Consider the following 21,989-nt stretch of genomic DNA (forward strand, 5'->3'; position numbering starts at 1 on the left):
AAAAGAATCGAAATGGGAATTTGAATTAATTCACGATTATAACTTTGCTCCAGATAACTGCTCTTTTCTAATGAAAATTAACTAGAGGAAGATGTTTTGTCGATCGAGGATTATACTTTCCTTTTTATGAATTCAAGATGTAGGTACTACCTGTCAATCAAGATGTCAAGAATTTTTTTTGTAGGGCTTCTTGAAGACGTACCTGAAACATTGAGTGATGAAAAATCTCTAAAACAAATTTCAATTTCATTTTATTGAATCAGAAAACATATATGTACAGCAAGAATATGAAAGATTCCCTTCAAAGAAATAAAAATATAAAATATATATTATACTTCTCTGAATAACTCGAAATATTTTGGATGTATACTCAAGGCAGCGTAGCCAATAGATTTCGGTTTTTGAAGCAAACCGTAGCATAACTTCAACAGAAATAATATTAGGTAGTGAAGGAATTCTTAAAAAAATGGCAAAAACTGGAAATTCCCTCGCATCAGAACCTTCCAAAAACCTCAAGTAAAATATCAGAGTATTATTGAAATATATGATCCCACTTCATTATATTTTTTCCATCCCTCCTTTTCACCGGGGAATTTCCTCACTCACACAATGAGGCCATCTGTTTCCATGGAGCTGTGAAAAATATCCGGAGATGCCAGTTGAATTCCCGAGTATCCATAGAAAAAAGTTGAATCAGTTTGCCACAGACCCATTTTCACCGTGATATGATGGAATATAATAAGATAACGACACCGCATGTGGGAGTATACCTAATCCTACGGGTGGCTGAAAATAGGTTTTTGTCAAGTCAGGAGATGAACGGAACTCCATCTGCGGACATAATGCCACCGGGAGGAAGCGACAGAAAATTGCTAGTGGAAATTTCCAACAAAGTTCGCGACGTCAAAATATCACATAGTGTATAATGAAAGTTTTCCAATAAGGGAATGTCAGAACCACAACAATTTAACTAAATCAATCAGGATATTAATGAGCTCATATTTTCGCTAAATAATAAAACGTCAATGAATTATCTTATAGTCTGTTCGTTTTGACAAGTTAATCGTGTCCTCAAAAAATGACAGAGAACTAGGAAATTTCCAAAGCTTCTTATCTTGATTAATTGGTGTCAGTCCTCCCATCTGTTAAACCCACAGTTTTTACAATAAGTTGTTGATATTCATAACTTTAACCTATATACCTAGTTGAAGTAATTAAAAAAAATCTTCTCAACTCCAAGTTTATTTGAAAGTTGACATAATAATGTTGTGAACCTCATTGAATTTCATTTTCAGGCAATATGATACAACAACAAAATGAGACAAACATACCAAAATAATCAAGTTTCGGTACCTACATATTGTAACATGTATATGTATACTCCATTCACTTTTATTTTAGCAGTCGGTTGGCTATTGAAATTTGACACATTTCACTCTGTATAGTACGAAAACGTGGAGTTATGACGCTTGTCAAAACATTTTTGGGTTTTAAATCAACGCTATGTTGCCCGTTCTACGTAAAAGTTTCTGTTATTACGTATTTTATCACAATGTCTGAATACGTTACATCAGCTGCAGATTTCAAAAATATTAACCCGAAGATGAAATGATTATGATGCAGTGGTTGGGAATGGGTATCTCCCGAAGGAATTAACAGATACAAGAATGTTAAATTCTTCATCAAAAATCATCTTGCATCAATATAAGTAAAAGGAATTAAAGTAAGTTTCAAGTCAAGATGAACTTCACCTTTGAACAAAAATTTCACATGACTCTATTGATATAATAATAATAATTAGGTATTTATATAAAAAAATAGAAAAATTAATTTTCGGGAACTTATTCTACGATGACATTCATCGAAAATCCTGTAGTAAAATTTTCGCATTAATTCACTCAAACATAAAATTCTCAAATGCCACCACTTTTTTGGGTCTCCCACTAGAAGGAAATTCTTTGTCATCCTCTTCATTCATAATCTTTCTGATTGTGGAAATATTCAGCTGAAATATATTTCGTTAAGATTCAGATGAAACATTATAGGTATACCTAATGAATATGTTCGCTACCGTCTGTCTTATTGTGGATTTTAGAATATCAGGGTATAACTATTTGAATGAGCGGACCTGAATTCTAAATAGTACTTCCTGAAACCCTGTCTCTTTTTTCAATCACTTTTGGCATTTTCGTAATAAAAATTGATATTAGTTGTGTCAACGTCGTTATGACATTGACGACATTTCATGAGTGCCAACCTTACTCCGTTCTAGTTACAAAAACTTGAGAAAATTATTTTATGGCCAACCGACTGCTAAAATAAATGTGAATGGAGTATAGATTCTTCAATTTAAGAGGAGCATTTGAGTACCTTATTATACGAGATGACTATGCTCTTCCGAACAATGCAATTGCATCCGCAACTTCTTGTATTCTAACTTCATTGTATATTGTTGAAATATCATTCCTTTTTTTTATGTTTCTCCAAATTTCTATATTCATGTGTAATTGAAGCTTTTTTTGTTTTTTTTTTCAATTGAGAAATTATTTTAAAAATTATAGTTACGAGCCTAATCAAACCATAAGAAAGAAGAAATGAGTAAATAATGAGTAATAACCTTACAAGCTTTGTTTCTGGTGTCGAAGAACTGAAAGAATATTGTGTTAGATATACCCTCGGTTTCACCAAACTTTCTCTGCGATATCAGCTATTTGAGAGTCACTCAATTTCCAAAACGAAATCACTGACTGAATTATCGATTGAAAACTAATCGACTTTTATCCGTAGATCAAGCGTAGATTCCCCGATCAAGCTTTGTGAAACCGGGGGATAGTCTGAACTATGAATGTGCCATGTGCCCCATAATACAATCACTCTGATTAAAAGATACTTTCACTTGTTCGGAAGAGAATTTCGCAGAAAACTGTTAAGAGCCAATATGTAAGTACATATTTCTATTCAATTCTAATGTAAAATATTGATGTGAGGAAATTTTAAAAAACCTTCAATAAGGTTATAGCATAAGAGGAAATGTACTTTTCAATACGCATTCTCAATATTTTTCATTGGAAAGGAATATTCCTGGCATCATAAAATAAATATTAGGAGAGTAGTTTTGATAGACTGGCAACGACATTTCTAATTCACCGTTCACGTCATTGCTTTGCTGAAAATATAAGAAAATAAAATCATATTGCGGATGAAACATAATCTTCGTAGAATCGGAGCTATCGTTTAATTATTCAAATACTCGAAAAGTATTGGGTTTTGTTTTCTTTGGCTCGTATTTATTACAAAGGGTGTATACCTATAGTTTATATTTCAGATTTCGCATATCATGAATGGGTGAAAGTGACGTTGATTGATCGAAAAAGAACTCCGCCAGCTAAATTTATCATAGAGCCAATATTTTTGAAAATATTCAAATATACATAGTGTACAAATGAAGAAGAGCTATCCCTGTTATTTCTTGTAGTATTCATTAGCACAATATGCGTTACTCAAAAGTTTTGAAAACAAAATACCTATGAGAGGGCACTATATCTCCAAGTATTGGAATGAGGAACAAAGGCCGATTTGCATCTCATTTCCAAAATCATTGAATTTCCTTTTCAGCAGGACTTTTGGAAGCGTTGGCGTCAGGAGTACTTGCAGCAACGTCAAAAGTGGTTGCATCCATCTACTCCCATCCTTACAAATACCGTTGTCATCATTCGAGATGACAATATTCCTCCTCTTAAGTGGTCATCACTCGGGTAGCTGATGTTGCTACTGCTTCAATTCAACGACCAGTCGTCAAATTCTGTCCTCTTCAAACTCAGTAGATTGCTTCTGGATTCTCTCGTCTGCGCATTCTTTTCGGTTCATCTTCCAGGAGGCATGTGGGGTCGTGACTGTTAGGTTGCCCGACTTGGGTTTGTCAGGCGTTTTTTGTCCTAAATGCTAGCGGCACATTGCGGGCAGGAAAAAATCTCTTCGTTTGTCAATCATAATAATAATTGATAATTTCATCCCTGAACGATCCGAAAGTTTTCTAAGAATCAGAGGAGTCCTCTAATATATCGCACCATTTGATATCTATATTATTTTAAAAACATCTATATTAAGTGAACCAGAGTAACATTATGCAAATTGAGTTGAGTGGCTTGTGTATTCTCTATCAGCTTGATGATAGCCACAAAACTTGTGCTTAAGGAAGGTTAGTTGATTTTGGAACCCTCTTTCTGCTACCAGACCAGTGGAGATTCACCTATGTTTCTTCTTAAGCCAGTTGGGGTAAGAAATAGAATTTTCACCGGTTCAGTTGCTCAATATCCACAATAATAATCATATGAAATTGTTCGCGAAAATTTTGCGAACCAATTATCTGCGATGCAAAAGTACTACCACTGCTATTTACGAGTTGACGTTTGAGATTGTCGTAGTACTCGAACGAGGAGAAGTACCTATCAGACTTTTCATGAATCTATCTAAGACCTTCGATAGTGTGAACCATGAAAACCTCCTGCATAAACTATTTTCATATGGAATTCATGACTTTAGGCTTGAATTGTTGCGTAGTTCTTTGAAGAATAGAACACAGAGAGTCTCTGTTAACACAGGCGAAAGCATCCAAATTTCTGAAGATGAAATTGTGAATAGAGGAGTACCTCAGGTTAGCATTATGGGGCCTCTTCTTTTTCTATTGTATATGAATTATTTGCTAGCGGCTAGTTGAGCCTGTTGTTGTTTGTTAATTACGCGAACGCCTTATTGAGTTATAAAGACTTGAAATCCTGCTAAGATGGTTTTTAATTCAATGGATTTTTGGTATAGTCGAAATGAACTGTTATTGAATACTAATAAAACTGAATGTGTTACATTCAGATCTTCCCAGTTTAAAGAAAAATTTCTTTATTGATTTAATTATTGGAATCGAATTATATGCTATTTCAAAAGTTATATTCTTTTTGAATATCCAAAATGTTTTTTTTTACTTTATGTTTATTTCGACGATTTATCATTTCCTTTTGAGAAATAATTCTCAAAATGATGTTATGGTTTGTTATCTTTTATATGTTATGTATTTCTCTCAATTAATGAGGATAAGCATCACTCCAATTTCGATAGTTGTGGCGATTCACGTGTCCATTCAAAGAAAAACGTAAATTTTTCCAAGAAGCAATTGTTTACAGAGGCTGCGGATCATTATTCTGGTGAAATTCTAGACGTCTGTCTAAAACATCTTCATTCAACTATTACACGAGCTTTATTTCATAAGTGTGGTAGATATCAGTATTTGTGATTTGCTAACCCCAGAAGAAACAAGGCCTGAAACATTAACTTCACTAGCTGCATCATTGACGACTTTTTGTGGGTCTTTTTGTGCATAACTGAATTAGTCTTGAATTTTTCCACTGTAGATTAAATGTATTTGTAGCGAACAAAATGGTTAAGATGGTTCTGGTTGAAAATTCTCCCTATACAGCCATCGCACTTTTACATTTGAGTATTGAATGTTTTCAATTAATTCTAATGTTTTTGTATTGGGATAAATTTTTCACCTAGATTTTCACATATCCGTATTAACAAAGATTCAAAATAAATCTTATTGGAAAGGAAGAAGAAAACATTGTTATCCTTAATATATATAAGAGACAGAAATCACAGTGTGAAATTTTCCATCAGAATCTGAAATGTGCTCTTGAGTACCGCGAAATATAACCCTCTTCGAATATTGATGAACATTTCACATTTAATTTCGCTAATCATTATAATATGGAAAACTGTGGAGGGGGTGATATACAACAACAAATAACAACACTATTCAAGATATCCCCAGGATAAAGCCTGGTCGCCCCACACCTGCCAGGGTCGGAACAAAGTGGGTCCTGAATTACCTACGTCGGACCTTCTTGAAAATTTCTTCGGAAGTGAACTTACTTCTTATTTTCACAAGTCACCCCACGCCACCTTAGTGTTTCAGTTCCTCGCGACGAATACTGCTCCAATTCCATTAATAAACTCATGCTGGGAACAGTCTGAGTATTCCGAGGGGACTTACGTCTCAGTCAATTAAGCCCCGTATTATTAATCTAATCATAGAGTTTTGTGGACCGAAATTGAATTCAATTCAAGCCAGAACTTCGGTCACTAGAGTGGATGAGCATGATTCTGGTGCAAACTGATCCGAACATGTCATATCCTCAGAAATACATAGTGGTCGAATGGGGAATCAGATAAAACAGGGACTAAGGAGGAGAATGCGAAAATTCAATTAAATTTTGAAGGACTGCTTACAAGGGCAATGTGATTATGTATTTGCTTCTCATTAAAAATCTTTTCATTTTTATCTTTTATTTTATTTTATTTAAGTAATACGCCATTCCACAGCCTGCGCCAATTATAGCATGGGAGAAATTTACTTATATCTATCAATGTCAAAAATTCAAATTTATACAGGGTGTTTCTGAATTGGAGGTGCTTATGAAAACAGATTTCTTCAGTAATTTAAAAAGAAAGTCTCATAAACATGAGACTTCAAAACGATTCGTTTTGGGATACAGGGTGTTAAAGTTAGAATTTTTTTCAAGTTTTTCTCTCATAGTATCTCCACTTCACAGAAGTTTGATTCAATGTTTCATTTGGATTTTGTCGGGGATTTTCAGAGAATCGTTCAACATTTTTTTCTCGAAGGTAGTAGTAGATACGACAAAACCACATGAGAAAATGAAGTATAACAATAAAGCTTCTTTTTAAATTTTTTCAAATTAACAGTGGCTCAGCAAGTTCTGGGTCGAAACAGGGGCTGAGTGTTCCAAAAAAAATATCAAAATGTATATTTGCTATCGAAATTGGCATGCTACATGGTGTGAACTGTCAATTTTAATATCCATGTCAAATTTCCGAGGAGTGTAGATATTATGAAAAAAAAACTTGAGAAAAATCACAGACTTTAATACCCTGTATCTCGAAAACGAATCATTTGCGATCCCATGTTTATGGGACTTTTTCTCTTAAAATTACTTTCTTCGATTGTACCTCCAATTTAGGAATACCTTGAATATGCTACGGCTAATGATAGGTGTGAGCATAAACTTAAGATTAGCCGGCTAAACTTAGGTTTACATAATATAACGGCTATTAGTTTTCAATTCCAAGAATTGCAGTGGGTTTCACAAAACTCTGATTGTCTGATCAAGATTTGACTCGATTTCCAAAAGGATGTTACTAAAACCATTTTATTTCGGAATATATTAAGGAAGTACCAATTGAAAGCCATTGAATGGACGTATGTAGATCTACACTTGATGAGAGAATGATATTCTCTGAATGCTATGACTGCATTATCCTTTGAAAACGAATTGACATTTATCCCCCAATCAAGTGTTGATTCCATGATCAAATTTTGTGAAAGGTATATGCTGAAAAAAGCAGCGAAGGCTTCTCATGAATACCGAAACCTGAAGTAGAAATAGACGAACAGAGAAAAATTTTAGTTGAATGAAATACCTATATCCAATCGATTGATTGAGACCGGTTTTATTGTTGAGTTTTTGAAATCATATTCATTTTTCTCACAATGGTATATTACAAGCTGAACTTTTTCTATCAAGAGGTGAACTCTGAACATCTTCTGGAGAAGAACATTTAATAATAAATAGCATACTTCAAAAATGATGTCCTCATGGACAGCATCAATTTAAAAATATCTCATGAAATATGATGAATATAAAATATCAATTATATTTGCAACATTGAATGCATTCCATTCATGCGAATCGGATTACGTTATTACTGTTCGACTGAAAAATGGATTCATCCCAAACCTACAAAATTCATTGAATATTCTGAATATCCATATCATCCCATTTTCATTGTTTCATGTATTCACTAATCCTATTTACATTCCACACAAACGATGCTGTGGATATGAATGATAAAATATTACTGGCGTTGTAAAATTTCGATTTTATTTAGAATTCATCAGATGAAAACAAGCAGATTCCAAAACTTTCATTATAATTGTTTTTTCGGATATGGCGGTATTCGATCATTTTCCACTAGCAGGAAATGAAGATTCCGGGAGAGTGGAGTACTGTGTATCATAACTAAGTGAAATAGTTGAAAATTTATTATAGCCATTTGCTCCTCATAAATGATGTTATCTATCAGTCTATAGATGCAAGAAGATATATCTGTATCTCCTTGCGTCTATGTTTGTATGGCATGTTTAGCATCATTTTTTAACGCTTGGTTTTTACCCGATATCGAAAGAGTTTTAATAAGAGTTCAGGTTCACTTTTCACAAGCAACCGGATGATACGTACATGCTATTAATCAGCGCCCGCGTTGAGATAATTAATTCATTAAGGGGCATGGAAGCTCTCAGACGATAGGGTATGGATCTACAGGAATCACCCTGTATCTTGGTTACAAAGAAGAGTAGACCCGTTGAATAGGTTATTTTGGAGCACTACGGTTACCTCAATCTACCAAGATATTATTCACTTTTTCTTTCATCGTTTTCTGCTTTTAATTTTTTTTACAGATATAGATAATCAGATAATCAAACAAGAATATGTAGTTCTCTATAACTGATAGACCTAGAAAAAGAATGTGAAATGAAAGAATCTCAATTTTTCCACTAGTCTGCGGCACAATATATCCGATCATTTCATACTCGTGTACCTACATACACAAACGTATGAAGGAAAGCAATCTGTACCCAGGAAACCACCTTTCGTTTATTAAACATATATAAGTCAACTTATTCCGACGTATAAATACGGTTTCATTAGACCAAAATAAGAAGGACAAATGTCCGCGTGGTAGACGTATAAAATCAATCCTGGATATACGTCTCCTATTCGTATTTTATATACGTCTGATACTCGTATTTCATATACGTCTTTTAGACTACTTAAGTAATTCAGAAATTACGTCGAAAACCAGTCGTCTATAAACGTTCACAACTCATATAGTATAGACTATATTTCAACGACTTCAATGTACCAAAAATAGACGTTTAATAATCGTATATGTACTACAATTAAGTATCAGTAATAGACGTCTCTGAACAACGTTAGACCTACTGTTCATGTAAACGATATCCGACGATACGATGATCCGAAATTGCATTAATATGTTTTGATCGATGATTTCGAATATAATAAATTAAAAGAACAATAAATGCACTTTCGGGTCATCAATAATTATATTGTCGAATATCGTATGAATGAACATTAGTCTCATTTGTTGTTAGATATTACTGCTCTGAATATAGTCAATCATCAACATTTATTATAACAATCTTACCCTCTTCCATACTTATCCTTTTCATAGTTTCGAATAAGACATAACGTAGTGTCAATCGGATTTTAGGAGAACTAAATTTTAAACTATTCAGATCTCAAACCAATTTATTCAGAAAATAATAAAATAGTAGTTTTCAAAATTAAGGTATATACATTGAGCACATCTCTTTAATTAAATATAATGGTCTATTCCTATATTTTTAGATTGCTTCAATCAGATGTACCCACATCAGCACTACGGCCTCTGTAAAATGTTATTTCAGTTAGTTTTAGGAGAAAAAAACATGTCGAACAAAACATACCAAATATCTTTTTCATCATATTAGTAGACTTGAAAGTGGAGAGCTTTCTTCAAAATCGGTTATGTCATTTTGTTTTTTAGCAGATGTTTAAACATGTCCATCACTATGTTGAATCAGAATCCATTTCAATCACTCATGACCAAGTACAATTAATTTCCTCCAGACAAAACAAACACAGTAAACACACACAGCTTACGAAACTATTTCAAGATGGACGACAAGGAGAACGAACTACGAACAGCGCATGCCGCATAGCATAGCATAGAAACACGGCCGTGACTGCCACATGCGTGTATTGTAACGATAACTATACTTCATTCAAATTTATTTTAGCAGTCGGTTGGCCATGAAATAATTTTCTCAAGTTTTTGTAACTAGAACGAAGTTAGGTTGGCACTCATGAAATGTCGTTAATGTCATAACGCCGTTGCCACAACTAATATCAATTTTTATTACGAAAATTCGAAAATGCCGAAATTGATTGAAAAAAAAGACAGGGTTTCAGGAAGTACTATTTAGAATTCAGGTCCGCTCATTCAAATAGTTATACCCTGATATTCTAAAATCCACTATACGTCAGACGGTAGCGAACATATTCAATGTGAGAGAATTTATATAATGTTTCATCTGAATCTAAACGACTTATATTTCAGCTGAATATTTCCACAATCAGAAAGATTGTGAATGAAGAGTATGACAAAGAATTTCCTTCTATTGGGAGACCCAAAAAAGTGGTGGCATTTGGGAATTTTATGTTTCAGTGAATTAATGCGAAAAGTTAACTACATTTTCGATAAATGTCATCGGAGAATGAGTTCCCTAAAATGGATTTTTCTGTTTTTCATTTGACTTGTCCTATACAATGTAAATGTCTTAAGGTACTAATAAATACCTAATTATTATAATTACATCAATGTATTAAGATGAATAGCCACAAATACGCGCAAGTTGCCCTGTTACTGTTTATTCATGTGAAATTTTTGTTCAATGGTGAAGTTGCATCTTAACTTGAAACTTCCTTCAACTCCTTTTACTCATATTGATGCAAGATGATTTTTATTGAAAAATTTAACATTCTTGAAATTATCTGTTAATTCCTTCGGGAGATACCCATTGCCAACCACTGCATCATATGCATTTCATCTTCGGGTTAATATTTTTGAAATCTACAAATGATGTAAGCCAAAGAAGATAACGAACATTAACTCTCCTCAAGCTAGTGCATATTATGATATTATACTGATCTCTTGTGTTTTCCATACAAATAACTGGATTTGGTATGCCTTCAAACATTTTGTATGAACTTCAATTATGTTCGTCACATATTTTCCGAAGAGATTCGACATTGTGATAAAATACGTAATAACAGATACTTTTACGTAGAACGGGCAACATAGCGTTGATTTAAAACCCAAAAATGTTTTGACAAGCGTCATAACCCCACATTTTCGTACTCTACAGAGTGAAATGTGTCAAATTTCCATGGCCAACCGACTGCTAAAATAAAAGTGAATGAAGTATAATTGCTTATTGGCCGGTCGGGCCTGCGTAGATTCTCAATCCTCTGCCTACGGGCACCAACGTTGCCAAGCTATTAAAAATGTAGTAGATCTTGAACATTCTCATAAATCTGCTAGGCTTGTTTGAATTAGAACTAATAGACTACAATTATATCAAGTGAATAGAAGAGGGCTCATTCAGTTTTCCAGATCACAAGTATAGACAGCAGAATATTTGATGGTTGAAGCAATCATACACTGATTGGACAGGACATTATTTCATTTCATGTGACAACGCTGTGAATTGTCGAATTGGGGGACTTTTAATCAAAGATATTATATGTGTAATATCTTTTAATTGGTTGACGACCATAAATCCGAATGAATTAAACTCCATTTGGCGAGGAAATTATAGAAAAATATACAAATATGCATTTTTTCGTTCAATGTATATATTTTTTTTTTCATTTATTGCACCTATGGTTGTACCCTCTATTCAAGAATATCTAGTATGAATGTTATACATATAAATTATTCCTGCCACGGCTCAACCATTTATATACAGCTATCATTTAAATGGTGATTTTTATGGAAAAAGATTAAGTGTGATGTGAGCTGATTAATTAGCTACCTGGTGAAATCAGTTCAAACAATTAAAGCACTTATACATATAAGCTGAGTCGCTTTTTCAACTTCAAAAAACTTGAATGTTTGTAACTATATGTAGGTGTATAAAACTTAGAAACATCGATATGACAATAATGAATAAAGGACCATTTTTTTTTCTCCCTGATAACTAGAAGTAATGTAGTAGGTATCTACATATGGCTTATTTGAAACCTTTCATATATGTGTCCAGTGTAGACCTCAATGATGAGTGTTAAAAAAATTCGATAATAGACAGATTGAAAACCTACCATATATCCGTTTAATATACCTAAGTTCATGGAGTAGGAAGGAAGGTTGAAGTATGTACGACTTATATTCGTATAATTTGTGGAACTTTATAGACCTAGTTTATAAATTATGAAAAATTATCAAAGCTGCGAAATAAGCGATATTTTTTGTAGGATGCATATTATTCCAATAGGATAAACATAACTGGGAGACAAAATAGATCTCATTATGTATATATGACTTCCACTTATAGACATTTCAAAAACCTATCACATATTCGTTTAATATAGGTGTAGGAAGTACGTCGAAAAGTACAATATATTCGACGTATAATTCGGAGATCTTGTAGACTTCGTCAATAACTGATGAATATGACGAAGAGTTTAAAATAATTGAAGTATATAAAACAAAAATAATCTTCAGATCTTGAAAAAACTAATGATAAGCAAAAAACATATAGTGTGGTATATATAGCTAACGCTAAAAGACGTTTTATAAACCTACTACAGAAAAAATGGTATAATATAGACGTAAAATACTTGTACTGTGATAGACCAAAACGAAAAATATACCATCAGGATGAATATTAGACGTATACTAAACCAAGGTGTGTTTCCTGGGTAGACTCCGAATCACAAAGTCAACTTACATCAAATATACTCGTCGAAATGCATGGGGCTATCGCATTTCTTCCACTTATCTGAAGTGGAATTGGGGATATTTCAGAAAGCTTTGAAGATCTCCTTGCTTAACATTAACCGTCGAACTAACATGATTAGAAAGACTTTGAGTGCCGAGTTAACCGTTGAGGATAGTTTATGGTCCCTCTGGTGAAAATTCCTCAGTGTTTTATAACTTCTCAACCATTCTAGGAAATTGAAAATCATAAAATTGATTCATAAGTTTAACTGGTTTCATATGTGGGTTGATTTGTCTCTTGTTACAGTCACTTTTTACAGTATAAATGACGAGTGTAAGTGTTTAAATTTTATTCGTAATATAAAAAACGGCGACGCCGTTGTAGATATAAGGTTAACTGTAAAATATCTCATTATTCAATCCAAGAGACATGCATTTTTCATGCTTTCCGAATGATAAATGGATTCTTATATCTTTCTCATTACGGAACATGTATATTTGATGTTTTCTCAAAGGAGAGAATATTTACTATTTCCATTCTTTCTGTGAGTAGGTACATATGAACGTGAAAAAGAAGTAGATATTTTAATTTTATATTGACTTAGATTCTTCATGAGTTTGCTTGAGTTTTGAGAATTCTTTTTAGAGAAGATATTTGCCGAAAAATAAATTATGTTAGCTTTCACAAATTGAATTGGTTTATTCGGGAATTGTATGTGCTTTCAGCTCATGTGCATAGTAGTTAGAGCTACTCAACATCAAGAAATTTTCACAGGATATTATACAGGGTGCCAATTAAAATGGTAATCAGAAAAAAAATGTGAAATAAGTTGAGTCGCGTATTTAATAAGTTATAGACTTTCGAAAAAAATCGAGAAAAACTGCACCCTCGTCACTTGAATATAATTTTTTTTTTGTGTAATCCCGTACAATGCTCCATTTTCCTTCGCTTGTCCTTGATATAATTATCACATTGTAGTTTCTAGAAACTTACTCGTTGTCAGCACGAAGTTTAAAAATCCAATAAAAAGTTGGGATACCTGATTCACCGCTTCTTATCTCCCTGAACCATATGTATCTCATTCTTGTTTCGTGCTCGTGTCGGTTAACATCGAAGGAAAATAAAATAATTTCAAGTGAATATTGGATTGTGGATTGAAAGTGAAGTCAAAATGCCAAAAAGAGCTCATTCATCTCATCGAAAAAAGGACGCCCAAATGAGGAAACTGAAGAAGAAATTGAAACAAATGGAAGAACAAATCAGGAAAATTCAATCGAGTGAATCGAGCGAATCGGACCACACATATTCCAAAGAGGAATCTTCAGATTCAGGTAGGTTTTACATAATAGCAAAAAAATAAATAATGTGGAATAAACAGAATTCTCGATGATAGGAATTAAGAACCATTCTCTGATTGGAGATTAATTAATTATTTATCACAGTAACTGTCTATCGGTCAATAATAACGAGCGTTATTTTGACAATATATTTGAAAAGGAAATCGAGTGATTTCTTCTTCAACGAATGTTGGCCTTCGGTCGAAGGATCACAGCATATCACAACAATATATTGAAATAATTATTATAAGATAGGCAGCTTTCGAATGAAAGTTGAATGGAATATGTACTTGCGAGTTGTCGTTTGAAAAGAAATCGAGTGATTTCTTCAAAAACAATAACAAGTCGACCTTCGTGTGAAGGATCGCTAATCATTTAACGTGAGTTGGCCTCCGGGTGGAGGATCACCTACAACATATCGAATAATTGAAACATGGAAATCCTGTAGAAAACAGACTTACGAGTGATATATACATATAAAGCCTAGAATTGATTTAATTGCAGAATCATCAGACAACGAGTCATATAAACAGAAGGACGATATGGAAATTGAGGCACCAACACAAGATTTTAGTGTCCTAGGTTCAAAACCCAATGATGAGGATGAAATAGGAAAATCTCTCCATGAAGAAATAATAGTGCGCTGGAATACGTATCTTCAAAAAGGATTCGACAAAACCCAACGTGAAGAATTAATGGCAAAATATAAACTTCCCGTGAACTGTAAAATGTTGATCCCCCCTCTGGTCAATAAGGAGATTCTGCCATGTCTACCTAAGTCAGCTAATGAAAATGATTATTTTCTGATAGCCTTACAAAAACAATTAGCTCATGGACTGACGGCTGTAGGTACAGTCATAGAAACCATGATTTCTGTTGAGGAGCAAGCTGAAAATATAAAAACTCTAGCTGATGCCTGTCAGTTATTCTACAACATCCATTACGCCATTTCAGCTCACCGAAAATACAAAATTATTCCCTATTTGAACCAGGACTGCCGAAAGGTGGCCAAAACCATGAACATAGAAGAATTTCTATTCACAAAAAATTTCGCAGAGGCCGTAAAAAATGAACAAGCTATGAGAAAAGCAAGTTCCGAATTCAAGAAAACTACTTGGCAACCGATTAATCTACCAGGCTCTTCTGGAACTCATCATTCAAGACATTTAAACTACCAGCGTCCCAAATACAAAGGCAGAATGAAAAACCAAAGGAGGGAGGAGAAGAAACCGCTTACTCGATACAGGACATTCACGAAGGAGAGGAAACACAACAGACAACAATAGATTCAGAGCAAACGGTAAGACATTATGCTGGCCGTCTAAACAAATTTTATAATTATTGGAAATCCATCACGAATGACCGAGTGGTCTTGAATTGGGTTGAAGGAATAAGTATTCCCTTTAATTCTAAGCCCATACAATATTCTGTACCCTCTGTTGAAATACCAGAAAATAGGTTGGAAGAATATAAAAAATCTATTGAGGAATTAATGAAAATAGGCGCAGTTGAAAAATGTAAGCCTTGTAGAGATCAATTTCTGTCTTCATACTTTCTTGTAAAGAAACCAGATGGTTCAAATAGATTTATATTAAATTTAAAAAAACTCAACACTTATATTGAAGCGCCCCATTTCAAATTAGAGGACTATAGAACGGTTTTGAAGCTTCTAAGTCAGGGTTGTTACCTCTCAAATATTGATCTGAAAGATGCATATTTTTTGGTTCCAATTAGATCCAAATATAAAAAATATTTGAGATTTAGTTTCGAAAATTCAATTTATCAATTCAATTGCTTACCATTTGGTCTCAATGTGGCACCTTTTATATTTACCAAACTTTTGAGACCTGTAGCAAAGAAACTGAGACTCAGAGGAATAATTACTGTTTTTTATTTAGATGATATTCTTATAATAGGAAGTACGGAGCTGGAATGTAAAAGAAATACTACACTAATCTTGAATGAACTAAATAGTTTAGGCTTCATTATAAATCTACAGAAAAGCACCCTCTATCCCACACAAAGATTGAAATTCTTAGGCTTCAATTATAATACAATTGACATGACAATTTCACTTCCACTAGAAAAAATCAAAGCCATTAAGAAACTCATATATTCTTTCAAAATGAAAAAAAGGTGTTCAATAAGAAAATTTTCAGTATTAATTGGTAAATTAGTATCTTCTTGTCCTGCTACGAAATACGGCTTCACTCATTTAAAACCTTTTGAAAGAGAGAAATACATTGCACTTAAGGGAAACCATAATAATTACAATATACGGATGACTGTTCCAAAATCATTATCAAATGAATTAGAATGGTGGTTTGTTAACATAGGACTAGGACAAAATATAAAACCCAAAAATTTTTCCCTTGAGATAAAATCGGATGCCTCATTAACAGGTTGGGGCGGATTTTGTGAAGGGTGTAGATGTCATGGGTTTTGGAATGAAAAGGAGCAAAAAATGCACATAAACTTTTTAGAAATAAAAGCTGCTCAGTACGCTTTACAGTCGCTAGCAAAGAATAAAGAAAATATTCATATTCTATTAAGAGTAGACAATCAAACAGCTATTTCCTGTATAAACAAAGGTGTTAGCATTAAATATCCAAAGTTAAATGAAGCAACTGCAGAACTATGGCAGTGGTGTGAAAAAAGAAATATTTCAGTATTTGCCAGTTACATTGCCTCATCTGATAACGTAGAGGCAGATGTGGAATCTAGATCACTGTCTATTGACATAGAATATGAGCTGAATAACAGAGCCTTTAAACAAATTACAAAAACATTTGGAATACCCGAGATAGATTTGTTTGCAACTAGAACTAACAAAAAATGTGACAAATTTATTTCATGGTTTCCAGACCCAGAGTCTCTTCATATTGATGCGTTCACAGTAAATTGGTCAAAATTTCATTTTTATGCTTTTCCCCCTTTTTCTATCATAACAAAAATATTGGAGAAAATAATACAGGAAAAAGCTTTAGGAATAGTTGTTGTTCCTAACTGGCCATCACAGCCATGGTACCCAGTTTTCAATAGAATCCTGACAAAAAGCCCCATAGTATTCAAACCTGAAAAATATTTACTTATTTCTCCTTTTAGGGAGAGTCATCCGCTCCACAGAGAAATTTCCCTGGTGGCAGGGAGATTATACGGCGGTCTTTATTGAAAAAAGGTGTACCAGAGGCCGCAATTGAAGTCATAACTGCATCAATTTCCAAAGGAACCCTGAAACAATATACAGCTTGTTTTAAAAAATATTGGGAGTTTTCAATAATGAATAATCAGGATCCACTAGTCTACAACCTAGAACATTATTTGAATTTCTTAACAGATGTATTGAATAATGGACATTCCTTCTCTGTCATTAACTCGTACAGATCGGCCTTGAATTTAATTTTTAGTCCTATGAGTTCTGTAGACGAAAAAGTTATAATTAGATTTTTGAAAGGAATATCCAATATTCGCCCACCAAAACCTAAATATGCATCCACTTGGGATCCGGATCCTATTTTGGAACAATTGGGAAAATGGTATCCTTTAGAAACTCTGAGTATGGAGAATCTCACTTATAAGCTCGTAACTCTCATGGCTCTCACGTCTGCATGTAGGGTACAAACATTGGCGTTAATAAAAATCGAAAATATCAAAGTATTAAGAGAAAAAATTGAAATTAGAATTCCTGATAGAGTAAAAACATCCGCACGTGGAAGATGTCAACCCTTACTCATTTTCCCATATTTCGAGAAAAAACCGGAGCTGTGTGTGGCATCCACAATTGAATTTTATATTGAAAAATCATCATCCCAACGAAAAGGAGAACAGAATCTGATTCTCACCCATAAAAAACCAATTCACGCGGCCTCTTCGCAGACAATCAGTCGTTGGATAAAGAAAACACTACACATAGGTGGTGTAGATATTTCAATGTTTTCAGCCCATAGTACTCGCCACTCATCAACTTCTGCTGCGTTTAGAGCCATGGACCTATAATACCAATTAGTTAGTATTATACATCTATGTTTAGAGCAGGCGTAAACATAGAGCAAATCAAAAATACGGCGGGATGGACATCATCCTCCCACACATTCTTCAAATTTTATAATAGACCAGTAAAAGATTCCAGTGACACATTCGCTAAGGCTATAGTAAAATGCTGAGTAGGTCCTTGAGTCTTGAGTTTGTCGTTACCACTACTATTACCAGATACTAGATACCTTATATACCTACTTATAATATTTTGTTTTCTGTTTGGCATTTCTGAGTTGAATTGTACTTCAATGGAACTGTATATTAATTATGGAATAAACATTATTATTGTTGTTATATATCAGTTGAAATATGATTTGTAATATAATCTAGATCATTATATATTATCTCGATTATCATTAATAAAATTTGGTATAGTATACCTAACCCTTTCATATAATGTTTCTGTAATGGTCAGAATTACCAAATGGAATTAATAAAATGGAATTAAAAAAAATCGACCACTAGATGCTCTGAACATCTACAATGTGATAATTATATCAAGGACAAGCGAAGGAAAATTATAAGATTAATCGACTTACCTTAAGGAAGATTAATCCTAATTTTCCGAGCTTGTCCGAAGATATAATTACCCTACCCACCCTATACTACCCAAATGCGGTCAATTTTTTGTTTTTTGTTTCTCCACTCGCACTCAATGAATGAGATACATATGGTTCAGGGAGATAAGAAGCGGTGAATCAGGTATCCTAACTTTTTATTGGATTTTTAAACTTCGTGCTGACAACGAGTAAGTTTCTAGAAACTACAATGTGATAATTATATCTTCGGACAAGCTCGGAAAATTAGGATTAATCTTCCTTAAGGTAAGTCGATTAATCTTATAATTAAACTCTGCTCTAAAATTTCATGCCAGATGCTCCAGTTTAAAAGAAAACCTTACTTTGGCCAACCAAATATTTAAAATAAATAATTCGCCCAGCTTCAACTGACTACTGAAAAAAACTTCAGGCCATAGAATAAGGAAACATTATTCAGGATTAGGTACATAACCAAAAAACATATTAAGAAAAGTAAAGACTTATAGCAACAGTAATGAAGAGAGCATCAGAGGATGTAGATTCTCTCATTTTTTTTTTCAAATATCCGTAACTTCTGAAATATGTGACTCAATTTTTTTTTCATATACACTCAGAGGCAAAATTTACCGGCCACCCATCTCGAATCGCATATGGTTTGTTTTCCATAACTTTTTCTTCGACAACTTGGCGCAATGTGATGAGTGGGGAAATCGACAACCAATAAAACAATCATACATATGTTTTGTTAACTTCTTTCCTTTTTATTCAACAATAATGAATTCAGTCGGAAGTTGACATTCTCGTCGCAACGTTAATGTACAGGATAAATTTGTTTTGAAGCGTTGTGATAAAATTTTTTCCAATAAAACTGAGGTGTTGGGAAGCGGTTATTTTCTCCATACTAAAAAAAAAGCCATTGGTCGCAGCCGGAGCAGCTAAGGCTGTGGCACTTGCAGACGACGGGTTCAGCCAGCGTAGGATTGGAAGACTGCTTGGATATCCAAGAACCACGATACAAGATGCTATTCGGCGTTACAGAGATACTGGTTTGTACACAAGAAGGCCAGGACAGGGTCGTAGAAGGTGTACATCAGAGAGAGATGATCGTTACATCGTCTCGAACGTTATGCGAAATCGGTTCACAACAGCGTCTGAGGCTCGTAACCGCTTGTTTGAGGTACGGAATATTAGTGTGAGTCTTCGAACAATAAGAAGAAGGTTGGCGGAGAGGGATTTCAGAGCATATAGACCAGCTCGAGTCCCAGAACTGACCACAGTTCATAGAAGAGCGAGACTTGAATTTGCCCGAGAACACATAAATTGCTTTACGACATCCTGATGGACGTCAGCGAGTGTATAGACGCCGTGGTGAGAGGTTTACTGAAGGCTGTTTGGTGCAAACAGTAGGTTTCGAAGGTGGGTCGATTATGGTGTGGGCTGGCATTGCTTACGACGCCCGTACAGAGATGGTCATCTTTGATAGAGGCAGCGTTGATGCTCACAGGTACGACCATGAGTGAGCTAAAAGCTGCAGCTTTTGAGGAGTGGGAAAATATTCCACAAAGGGATATTCAAAATATTATGGATGGGCTCCCGAATCGGTTACGGGAGGTTATTAGGGCTAGAGGAGGAAATACGCGATATTAATGCGATGATTCAGAGCGATTTTCTCTTTTAATTAATCATTTTTATTTTCTGTTAGTTGACTGCAAAACGATATTTCTTTATTTTATGTTTCAATTAAACTATTTTACATTTAACATAAGTCTTTTTTTTACTATAAGGGTTTGCCCGATGTAAAAACATCACATAATTAATTGAATTACCATAGAATTTCGAATGAATTCGTAAAATGTAGGTGGCCGGTTAATTTTGCCCCTGAGTGTATTTATGATCATCATTTCAACTTGGCCTATCACTTGATTTCGGTTTTATTTCGACATCTGAGACAACCTGTGTTTGAATTACTCAAGCACTTCAAGCAGCGAAAAGTGTCGCAGGCTCATGCACCATTTTGCAATTACCATTCAGGCTTATGAACAATACCCTTGCGGATACTGACGTGAAATAATGGATGATGAAAATTTTGTTATAGGATTTATTAGGCTATTTTCATCATCCAGGATTATTATATCCAACATTCAAGCAAGCATTTTCCAGCCGCTTCAGGTATTCTTCAGTTATCAACCGAACTGAAAACTGAAAAGTTTTTTTCAGTCAAATTAAAGTCCGAAAAAATATACACACAAAAAATTATACAAATTTTGTGTGTGTAATTCCTTTTTTGTTTCATTAAACACGTTGGATTCATATCGATGGGATGGCTATGTTACATAAAAATGTGTGCAGGCAGTTTTCGTTCATTTGAAGCCTGAAATATAGGTGGAATACAATTTAAACTTAGGAGGAGCAATTGTGGCTTGCGAGGCAAATTAACTATGCAGGCACGTTTTCAAAAGAAATTCCTCACACTTTTTTTGAAATTTCAACTTCTCTTGGAGTTTTTTGCTGATTAGGAATGCGCTGAACAGGCACATAAAAGTTCGAACTTGCGTAGATCGTTACAATAAAAAGTATCCGATAAAAAGAACCCTCATAAAAGAAGCAGGTATTGAAGTCTTTCACCATGTCTACTCAGTATCGGTTACAGAAAACCAGAAGTGTACACGAGAGTGCAGTATTTGGTTATCTGTGAAGAGTACTGCCATTGAGTATGGGTAAGGGAAGTTTACTACTCAATGGTACTGCCGAGCTTGGCTTAAGGATGAATAAATCTCTGAAGCCTCGTTCGAACTAGACTAGTAGTTAAGTCGAATAGCGAGTACCTAATTTAGTTACAAAAACACTCGCTACTGAATTATTGTGTTCACACTCTAAATCACTCTCTACTTGCCTATAAACTATACTCCATTCACTTTTATTTTAGCACTCGGTTGGCCATGGAAATTTGACACATTTCACTCTGTATAGTACGAAAATGTGGGGTTATATAACGCTTGTCAAAACATTTTTTGATTTTAAATCAACGCTATGTTGCCCGTTCTACCTAAAAGTTTCTGTGTTACGTATTTCATCACAATGTCGAATATCTGCGGGAAATATGTGACGAACATTATTGAAGTTTATACAAACTGATTGAAGGCATACCGAATCCAGTTATTTGCATGGAAAATACAAGAGAGTACAATATCATAATAAGCACTAGCTTGAGGAGAGTTGATGTTCGTTATCTTCTTTGGCTGAAGTTTGAATACGTCATATCAATTGTAGATTTCAAAAATATTAACCCTAAGATGAAATGCATATGATGCAGTGGTTAGGAACGGGTATCTCTCGAAGGAAGATAACTACAAGAATGTTAAATTCTTGCATCAATGTAAGTAAAAGGATCAATGTAAGTAAAAGGAATTAAGGGAAGTTTCAAGTCAAGATGAACTTCACCTT

At 34.1% G+C, this 21,989-nt stretch overlaps 2 protein-coding genes across 3 annotated transcripts in view; both read left to right on the top strand.

The window, feature by feature from the left end:
- LOC123306498 (inactive dipeptidyl peptidase 10) overlaps window positions 1-21,989 on the top strand; it is a 341,233-nt gene that overhangs the window by 142,034 nt on the left and 177,210 nt on the right. The window lies entirely within an intron of this gene.
- On the top strand, window positions 13,624-17,620 carry LOC123306502. Its single transcript, XM_044888543.1, has 3 exons — window positions 13,624-13,965; window positions 14,476-15,271; window positions 17,077-17,620. Exons 1-2 carry the CDS (start codon window positions 13,806-13,808, stop codon window positions 15,255-15,257), a joined length of 942 nt encoding a protein of 313 aa, XP_044744478.1. The 5' UTR covers window positions 13,624-13,805; the 3' UTR covers window positions 15,258-15,271; window positions 17,077-17,620.

Source organism: Coccinella septempunctata, chromosome 2, assembly GCF_907165205.1.
Source record: "Coccinella septempunctata chromosome 2, icCocSept1.1, whole genome shotgun sequence".
Classification (NCBI taxonomy): domain Eukaryota; kingdom Metazoa; phylum Arthropoda; class Insecta; order Coleoptera; family Coccinellidae; genus Coccinella; species Coccinella septempunctata.

Coding starts and splice junctions, on each gene's coding strand:
- LOC123306502 (XM_044888543.1), top strand. CDS start 13,806: ATGCCAAAAAGAGCTCATTCATCTCATCGAAAAAAGGACGCCCAAATG. Junction 13,966..14,475: donor AGAGGAATCTTCAGATTCAG/GTAGGTTTTACA, acceptor ATTTAATTGCAG/AATCATCAGACAACGAGTCA.